We start from the raw sequence: 9,507 nt of genomic DNA on the forward strand, positions 1-9,507 counted from the left end.
AAGCCAACAGGATTTTTGAGTGAGTAGTAGTAAATCTGAAGCACAAAGAGCAACACGTACCAGGTGTTAGATTAGGAAGCAAGTTGTTAGCCATTTATATGGGCAGAGCCTGTGTGAGTCAACACATCTAATTTGAGCTCTGCTGTGGCTATTTATTGACACTAGAGAAAAGCTATTTGCTCTGTTCGAATACAGAGCCAGTTATGTCATTCATAATTGTGGTCATTAGATGTAACACATGACTGGAGAGCTGAAATTCAGATCTTTAGGCTGACCTATTTATGATCACTTTAAATGCAGTGGTAAAAAAAATAATAAAATGAAATACTTGTGACATAATGGAAAATGTTGGAGGTATTCAGGTTTCCAGATTCCATCCATCCATCCATCCATTATCTTTACCCGCTTATTCCATTTTGGGTCACGGGGGTCGCTGGTGCCCATGTCCAGCAATCACTGTGCGAGTGGCGGGGTACACCCTGGACGGGTCGCAAGTCCATCACAGGGCCACATAGAGACAAACAACCATTCACTCTCTCACTCACACCTAGGGACAATTTAGAGTTACCAATCAGCCTAACATGCATGTTTTTGGTATGTGGGAGGAAACCGGAGCACCCGGAGAAAACCCACACATGCACGGAGAGAACATGCAAACTCCACCCAGAAAGGCCCCATGACCTGGGTTTGAACCAAGGACCTGCTCGCTGAGAGGCAGCAGCTCTACCAGTTGCGCCACCGTGCTGTCGGTTTCCAGATTCCATTTCTGACTAAAGACACTTATATTTGCAAAGTTTTTTTAAAAGTTTGATTACAGATTATAGGAAAAAGTAGGTAAAGATAATGGATGGATGGAAGTTAGATTACCTGTTGCTTTCATGTGGAATTCTTGAATTGAATCATGTGGAGTTGTAGAATTGCACCTCTCGGGGTGGCTGCATGTTGGAGTAGCTCTTACATTCATTCTGAGTTGTTTCTTATGAAAACTTTAATTCCTCTTTTTCTGGATGTAAATCACTTTTTTGGATGCTTATTTCCTCTGGTATCAGATGCTGTGCAGCTGTAAGGATTTTTACCAAAACCTTTTTACTTTGGGGCATTTGTTATGATGCATAACCATGGCAACAAGGTGTTTTTTAACAACCAGGAGCAGCTGATCAACATCTCAAAAGCTCAAATAATACCTCAACTACAGCCCCAAATCCCAAATGAGTTGAAAAGGAGGCGCCGTGGATGAATTCCCATCAACCTAGCAGCGGTGCTCGAGTACCTGACCACCGAGATCCTGGAGCTGGTGGGAAACTTGGCTTGTGACAACAGGAGGACCAGAATCTTCCCCCGGCACCTTCAGCTGTCTGTCCGTGGCAACGAGGAGCTCAGCAGGCTGCTGGGAGGAGTGACCATCGCTCAGGGAGGAATTCTGCCTGGCATTCGGGCAGTCCTGCTGCCCAGGAGGACTGAGAGGCCCACCGGATCTGACAGCAAGCTGGATCTGAGTGGACGGATTTGTGGCCAGATTCTTCGGATTTCCTGCAGGAGATACTTCCAACGATCACCTATCAGCATCTAACAACTCTTGGATGAAACCAGGATGATGAGCTACGACAACACTTAATTTCCCTCTGAGATTAATAAAGTATTTTTTAATTGAATTGAATTGAATCAGATTGTCTCCAAAAGTTAATCGTTTGTAGATACTCATCCAGTGATTTCTTTGAGTTACATGAAAAATACGATTTTTTTGCAAACACACACACCCAGACAATCATTTACATGATTGCTAGTCTTTTGTGGCAATTTTTAGTAACCATGTAAATAACTAGAGGTGATCACTGGCCAAGGACACGCTTTCAGTTTTTCTCAGAACTTGGTGTGGTTCTCATGTCAGACCTGGTCTTTTATCACATTCAGAGATGTGGAGATTGTCCCTGTAGCACACTGGGAAGAGTACACCAGCTAACCTCGAGCTGATCAGAAATGTCTAACTATGTCATCACTTTTGCCCAAATTTTATGACCCCTCTCATGTTGCACTGTAAAAAGTAGAAGTAAGCAGGAAACTTTCTGAGAAGCTCATATAGCAGCTCATACAAACTGCAAGATAAGGTTAAACGATAAATCCGAGACAGCTCGTCAAGAGCCTGGCTGCAGTCATAAGCATAACTTTGATACGTTGCTGGAGTGAGATACTGCAGGAATACCACATTCTCATTTAGCTTTCAGGTCAGAATTTGTCTTCACAATCATTCGATATCCAGATGACCGTTTTTGGACTATTAGTGGACACTTGTCATTTGACAATGGTTGCCTACAAATTGTGTGCAAAACCAACACAATTTAGTCAACATAAAAAAATACGAACACGTTAACCACGTTTCACTTATAGAATAATCAATTTACTCTGGCAATAAAACAACAAGTAAAGGCCTAGCATTCCTTGAATAAATGTTTATGTTGGACGTATTTTATATCAGGGTTTTAAAATTACCCGAAGTTGAGAAATGACAAACTCATATTAATTTTGCTTATAGGGATCTCTGACTACTTGCACATATTGGCTTTAAAATATGATTTCTATGTTCTACTATTTTTTTTTGATGACGCGAATTACTATATATATATATATATATATATATATATATATATATATATATATATGTTTGTTGTATTTTTCATGTATGGAAGTCACCGTTATTTTACTGGTGCAATGCATTCTGGGTCAATGATGTACATCGGTTGTAGTTGAGACTAAAACACAAAGAATCAAGGTAAAAAAGTTAAGTTTTTATTAGTTATTATGCACAATATATGGGTCAAAAAATGGTGAAATGTGGTCAACTTGTGATGTATAATTTATTAGCTCCAGATTAAATGGTAAATGGTAAATGGAGCTTACTTCTATAGCGCCTTCCAGCCCCCTATGAGGGGCCCCAAGGCGCTTTACAGTACCAGCCATCCACCCATTCACACGCACATTCATACACCGGTGGCGGTAGGCTGCCATGCAAGGCGCCATCCAGTCCCACCGGGAGCAACTCGGGGTTAAGTGTCTTGCCCAGGGACACAACGGCACATGGTGTGGGAAGTCGGGATTAACATCATATATATTAGTTGTGGAGCTAAAGCCATTTACTCCAGAGCTAGTGCTATTGGCAATGGTGCTAACAGTTAGCTCTGGAGCCAACGCTATTAGCTTTAGAGCTAACGCTATATATATTAGCTCTGGAGCTAAGGCTTATTAGAGTCATCTCTCCATTCTCCTCTCCGTCAACTTGCTCTGGTTCAAATTAAGGGGCCAAGATGGTGTAGGGGCAGGGCAGCCGACTCGGGACCCGAAGGTCCTGGGTTAGATCCCCGGTCGTTGCACATGTCGTGGTGTCTGAGCAAGACACCTAATCCCAAATTGCTCCCCGGGCTCCTACATAGCTGCCCACTGCTCCACCTGGGTGTATCCCAGGTGCAATGGGTTATATGCAGAGAGCCAGTTTCATATTTGTATGGGAACATACAATGATGACAACACATATCACTTTACTAAAGGGCTGAACATTAGAGAATGTCCAAAACTAACCTTTAAGCTGAATGGAGCTCGCACCGGAGTATAGTTGCATTCTGGCCTAAAAAAATTTGACCCGGCTCGGCACGAACCCGTAGATTTTTTTTTCCGAACCTGACGCAACTTGATCTTTTAACTGTAATTAGAGGCCCAACCCCCCCCCCCCCCACACACACACACACACAAAAAAACCACATACAGAACAAGGCTATTTTAATTGAACGTGTTGCTCGTGTCAGCTTTTGTAGATGCTGCTACTTCCTTCACCGCAGATGTCAGAAGGTGCGGAGATGAGCGTGGACGGTGATCAGCTAATCCATCTGACCTTAACTGTACTTTTTGTTTTTACCTCGTTCAACTGGTCATTCGAACCTGCCTCCTCTTCAACGAGTAGATTAACACAATTTTATATTGTGCATTTTTATTTAGTTTTATTTGTGCCATACGTAAAACCGCATCAAAACCCAAGACCGGCACGGCCCACACATTAAGCACATTATTGTGGTCCAACCCGACCCGAATTCAGGCCAGGCCGGGCTTTGGGCTCGTGTTAGAAATGAAAGCTCTACACCGGAGCATCCTGTCTACGTCATTTACCCAGAATGCATTGCAGCGTAAATAAAATGGCAATGTGTCAATATTTTTTAGAAGATCATAACTATCTCCTTTTTATAGTTGAAGTAATAGTTCATCAAAAAAAGATAAATTGTTCCTATTAGTGAGCAATCATTTTAAACTTTGAAAATAAGACCATACACAATCACAACATATATGATCTTGGATGATCTATTAGGGCTCATATTGTATTGTATTATATATGTGTATCTAATAATAACTTTCTTTAGGTTGTTCAAGTAAAAACATTGCTCTACGGTTGGTTTTGGTGTTGAGAATTAACTGCACAGTGACATCATTTACTCAAATGTTTTCTTTTGCATTTTTAGTTTGATTCCCGCTCTCTTCCAGCTATCAAACAGCAAGGACACTATATCTTGTTTTAAGGTCAAAATCACCAATAACGGAGCAGAAAAAATAAAAAGGTGAATTTTAACAGGTTACTACAGAAAATGACAATCTATAGTACCGTACTATTACTTTAATAAGGTTGAGAAAAAAGTGATTAAAGTTATGAACTGTTTTGTAAATCGAGCAAACTTGCGGTGCAGAAAATAAAAGGAACCCCAGCGATGCCCTCCAAACTGAATTCAGCTGCTGGGAACTGAAAGAAATCATCCAAAGAGTGCCAGCTCACCCCTCTGAGCAGTCTCAGTGGTGAAGCCCCACCTCACTCCAGCAGGGCACGTGTTGGGGAATGGGAGTGCATGAACCAGATAGGATGGGGGAGTTGGTAAAGAAGCCCAAAGATAGAAAGAAAAGCCTGTAAACAGCAGCTGAAGAATTGAAAACGTGGATTTGTGAGCAAAATTTTAAAAACTACAAATATTTCATGAATTATCTGAGTTATTTGCCCCATTATAGGTAAGAGAGATGTTTCTGGTGAGTTTGAAATGATTATTATGGTCATTATTAGCATGAGTATGGCTTATAATTAAAACATAAGACACTGAAGTAATCTCACTATTCCAAACAGAATGTAACTCTAAACCTGTGTTTATAATCTCATACCGTGTCAACATTTGAAGTGACCACAAGAACAAACTGTGTTTACAGCTTCCTCGCCTGCCCTCTCATTCTTGTTGCTACTGCGCCCAGGTTGTTGTTGACATGGGTTTTGAAATAGCTGCAGTCCGAGCGATCCACCATCTGTCCCATGAGGTTGCTCAATTTGGAACATCCCACATACGAGCCAGCCTCGGGCACGTATATGTTGTATATCACTTTGCAGAAGTATCCTACTTAAGGGAGGCTGGCAGCTCTTTTATTTCTGTTACCTTGGAAGTTGTACACTTGTCAGTCTGGCCATCATTTTGGGTTGACTAAGAGGATACAGCAACCAGGAATCGTCTTCAAGATCTAAGCGTTCAACCTGTTAGTGCTGGAACCTGGCACCTATGGAGCCTTGCAGATGACGCAATGTGACATGAGCTTTAGAGCTACAAACTGGATATTATTAGAGCTGGAGGGGTTGTATTTCTGGTGCGTGACTGCGTACTGAACCTTTGGATTTCAATGGTTGAATGATCCTCTTCAAATGACAAACTACCTAACATTTAGAAGTAATAAACCATGAAAAAGCAATCCATGCATAGTAATGAAGGACTGGAATAGCCTCAAGAGCATTTTGTTTACTTTGAAATAGTTTAATTTTTATTTGTATCTTTATGACTCTTTCAGATGTTGCTCACACTCAAGGTCCACTTGATGGAAGTCTATATGCTCAAGTCTGCAAGAAAGACTCCTTGGAGGGAGGTGTCACCATCAATGGCCTCCCAGCCCGTGAAAACCCCTTGAAGAATACCGAGAACTCACTGCAGCAGAGCGATCATCCACTTCAAACAACCGAGCAGAACCTTCCCGTGACAGGCCACACCACCCTCCCAGCTGTAGACCATACTCTCTCCGTGAGCAGTGACTCGGGCAACTCTACTGCATCCATCAAGACTGATCGTACTGATGAGCACAGCCAGTCCTTGCAGATTGCTGCAAGCCATAACAACCCAACGACTCACCCACCGCTCAGCCCACAAGAGAAGAGAGAGCTTGATCAGCTTTTGAGTGGCCTAGAAGCATCAACTCAGCAGCAGGCCTACTTGTCCACATCCACCAGTCCAGGAGGAGGGGTGAGACACCTGGTCCCAGCACAAGTCCACGTCAACGGGGGCCACACCAGGGTTATTGCAGTACCTTCAACAGAGGAACGCGAAACAGACATTCTCGACGAAGAGCTGCCGAATAGCCAAGAGGGCAACAGTGTGGACAGCTTAGGTACACTTTCATCCCTAGAGGGTCAGGCAACACCAGGTAGCCTCTACTACCAATCACAAACACCTGTCAGTGTCCAGAACGACGGCCCCTATCTTGAGAGAAACGCTCTTGAGGAAAAGCTGAGCAAAATGCCTGTGCATGGAGTACGAACACCTACAGCGGTACAAGAGAGAGCTGCTGATTCACCATCACCCCAGGGGGGATACAACTACCAAAATGGAGGAGGGATGTACCGCTCACAGTCTTTTGGGAACCAGCCAACAGGTAGTCCTGAGACAAACTCCAAGCTAATGCCCAGGGCCCCAGAGAGGAGCACCAGCAGTCGAGAGGCTGTTCAAAGAGGTCTCAACCACTGGCACCAGCATAGTCTTCCAGATGACCCTTTTGGGCCTCCTCTTCAGTCAACCCACAGCCTGCCCCACTTTCCAACCCCGGCCTCACAACGAGACATTGAGCAGTCCATCGAGGCACTAAACATGCTAATGCTCGATCTAGACCCAATCAGCTCTCATATGTCTAAGTCCCACAGTGCACCATCTGGGGAGAACAACCTCAGTTCATCCCAGGCACCGTTCTCCCAGACCCTGGCCAGGCCTTCTTACCAAGGGGACTCTGCCATCCATGGCTACAACAACTCTGGGTCAGTAAATAACACCAATCATCAGCCCCAGCGGTCAATGGGGAGGGTGCCAACAATGCCAAACCAAAGTCCAGTTACAGATTCTCTAGTACACGCTACTCAGAGGTCTAGCACTGGCTATCAGCACCAGAGCACCACCCCGACACACACTCCTGAGCCCTACCTCCACACACGCCAATCACCCCACTACTACCCCACTGATTCTTCTTCTAACCTCAACCAACAAAAGCCATTGAACTCGTATGCAGGAGTTTCACACTCCCCAGACCTGCAAGGTCCTTCTTCATATACAGGCTACAGCACCTCTTCTTCTCCACTTCCTGTCCTCACGCCACAACCCAAGGACACATCTTCTTCACCTTTGCCCAGAGAGCATACAGATGCAGAGGAGGAGACACTAAACTTGGAAGGCCTGGTTGCACACCGTATTGCCGGTAAGGTGTGCACCCACTGATGTTTTTAGGAGTATGTTGTACCTATATGAAATAAGAGCATACGTAAAGCTAGAACCTAATAGCAAATTTAACTTTTGGGCTTTAAACAGTACAGAGGGAACAGGCCTGGATCTGAATTGCTGACAGAAGTTAACAGAGGACATTGTAGCAGAACGTGAGCGGTGCAGCTTTCAGCAGATTTATCCTGGTTCTGTATCACTGAAATGACCTGTTCTCATAAAATTAGCTCTGTGGCTGAAATGAAGCAGAGCTGGTTAAAAATGGGGAAGGAGAATAAGAATAGGTAGGCATTCAGAAGCTCTCTTGCCACATTCAAAGTGAAGTTTCATTAGGAGCAGCTCATTGCTGCCTCCCAGTGGAGCAAAGGAGAATACATTTTCTCCAGCTATGTCGATTACAAAACCATGTTTCATGTGTCTATTTTAAATAGGATTTGAAAGAAAACCGTTATATCGTCAACACATTTGCAATCTATTCCAGCTGTTCATTTCTGTTCCTCCCTATATTTTTTTGTTTGTTTAATCCGTCTTTGTTTCCATCATTGCTTTTTTTCCCCCTCCCTCATCCTTTTGGTCCTGCATCCTTTCCCTCCTGGATCAGAGTACAACGCTCGTATTCGGGGCATCAGTGAAAGCATGACTCCACAACAATCTGACCGCCATCGCTCCTATTCCTTCTCTGGTTTGTCCACTTTCCCTCACTTTTATTTTCCTAATTTATTTGATCTTTCTGTTCCTGCACCACTTAAATTTTCTCTGCCTCCCAACCATTTCACTTTAATTTAAGGTGTTTTATGGTTGCTTCCTCCATGACTTTTATTCCCGTCCTCTCTCAGGTCTGTTTGTCTTTCCCTTCTGGTTTTTACCCCTCGTTATGTCCAACTGTTTTGGGCAACATGTTCAGTCCCACACAGTAAAGATGTAACATGGCTTTTCAGGAGTTCGTTCTAGAGGAATGACCCCGGAGGTGACGCAAGAGACTGGCAGACGCCGGACCACAAGTGAGGGCCAGTACCAGAGCAGCCATGACAGCATGTCAACGTCACATTCGCCAGACTTCACCAACAGTCTGTCCATCAACCCGGGAGGAAGACCAAAAGAGGTACGGTTAAATGCTTTCTCCATCTCGTGGGATGCAGTGATTAGACTTTTCTACATTCTCTTTTTGGCATTGGATCCAAAACACTGCTCCACAGTATGTTGCGAGTGGATCACGTCACGTGACTGTTCCATTCCACAGTCCATTATGTCTCCCAACTTTTCTGAACGTCTCATAACGTCTCGCTCGTTTACCCAAGTCTCTTGTTCTGAGCATGGTTTTGGATTTTGTTATAATGTTGATGTGGAAGGAATCTCGGTCCAAACTTTGTTATTCTGGATAAAATATTTAAATGAACAGAATGACCCACTACAAAAACAGACTAATTCAAATATATATGTTTTTATTTAAATAAAACTATCCATTCATCCATTATCTTTACCCACTTCTTCCTTTTTGGGTCATGGGGGTCACTGGTGCCCATATTCAGCAGTCACTCTGCGAGAGGCAGGGGACATCCTGGACAGGTCTCCAGTCCATCACAGAGACACATAGAGACAAACGAGACAACCATTCACTCTCTCACTCAAACCTAGGGACAATTTAGAGTTACCAATCAGCCTAACATGCATGTTTTGGTCTGTGGGAAGAAACTGGAGTACTCGGAGGAAACCCACACATGCACGGAGAGAACATGCAAACTCTACCCAGAAAGGCCCCCGGACCGGGATTTGAACTGGTGACCTTATTGCTGTGAGGTAACAGCTCTACCAACTGCACCATCATGCCATCCCAAATAAAACGATAGATAGATAGATAGATAGATAGATAGATAGATAGATAGATAGATAGATAGATAGATAGATAGATAGATAGATAGATAGATAGACAGACAGACAGACAGACAGACAGACAGACAGACAGACAGACAGA

The 9,507-nt window shown here is 43.7% G+C and overlaps 1 protein-coding gene across 1 annotated transcript in view; it reads left to right on the plus strand.

The window, feature by feature from the left end:
* The window catches only part of tns1a (tensin 1a), a gene marked incomplete in the record, with an annotated part of 316,275 nt that overhangs the window by 260,097 nt on the left and 46,671 nt on the right, over window positions 1–9,507 (plus strand). Inside the window, 3 exon segments of the mRNA XM_037696307.1 lie at window positions 5,851–7,515; window positions 8,137–8,217; window positions 8,474–8,637. Of these exon segments, the coding sequence (XP_037552235.1) occupies window positions 5,851–7,515; window positions 8,137–8,217; window positions 8,474–8,637 (1,910 nt within the window).

The sequence above is a fragment of the Nematolebias whitei genome, chromosome 23 (genome assembly GCF_014905685.2).
Source record: "Nematolebias whitei isolate Nwh7 chromosome 23, NemWhi1, whole genome shotgun sequence".
Lineage (NCBI taxonomy): Eukaryota > Metazoa > Chordata > Actinopteri > Cyprinodontiformes > Rivulidae > Nematolebias > Nematolebias whitei.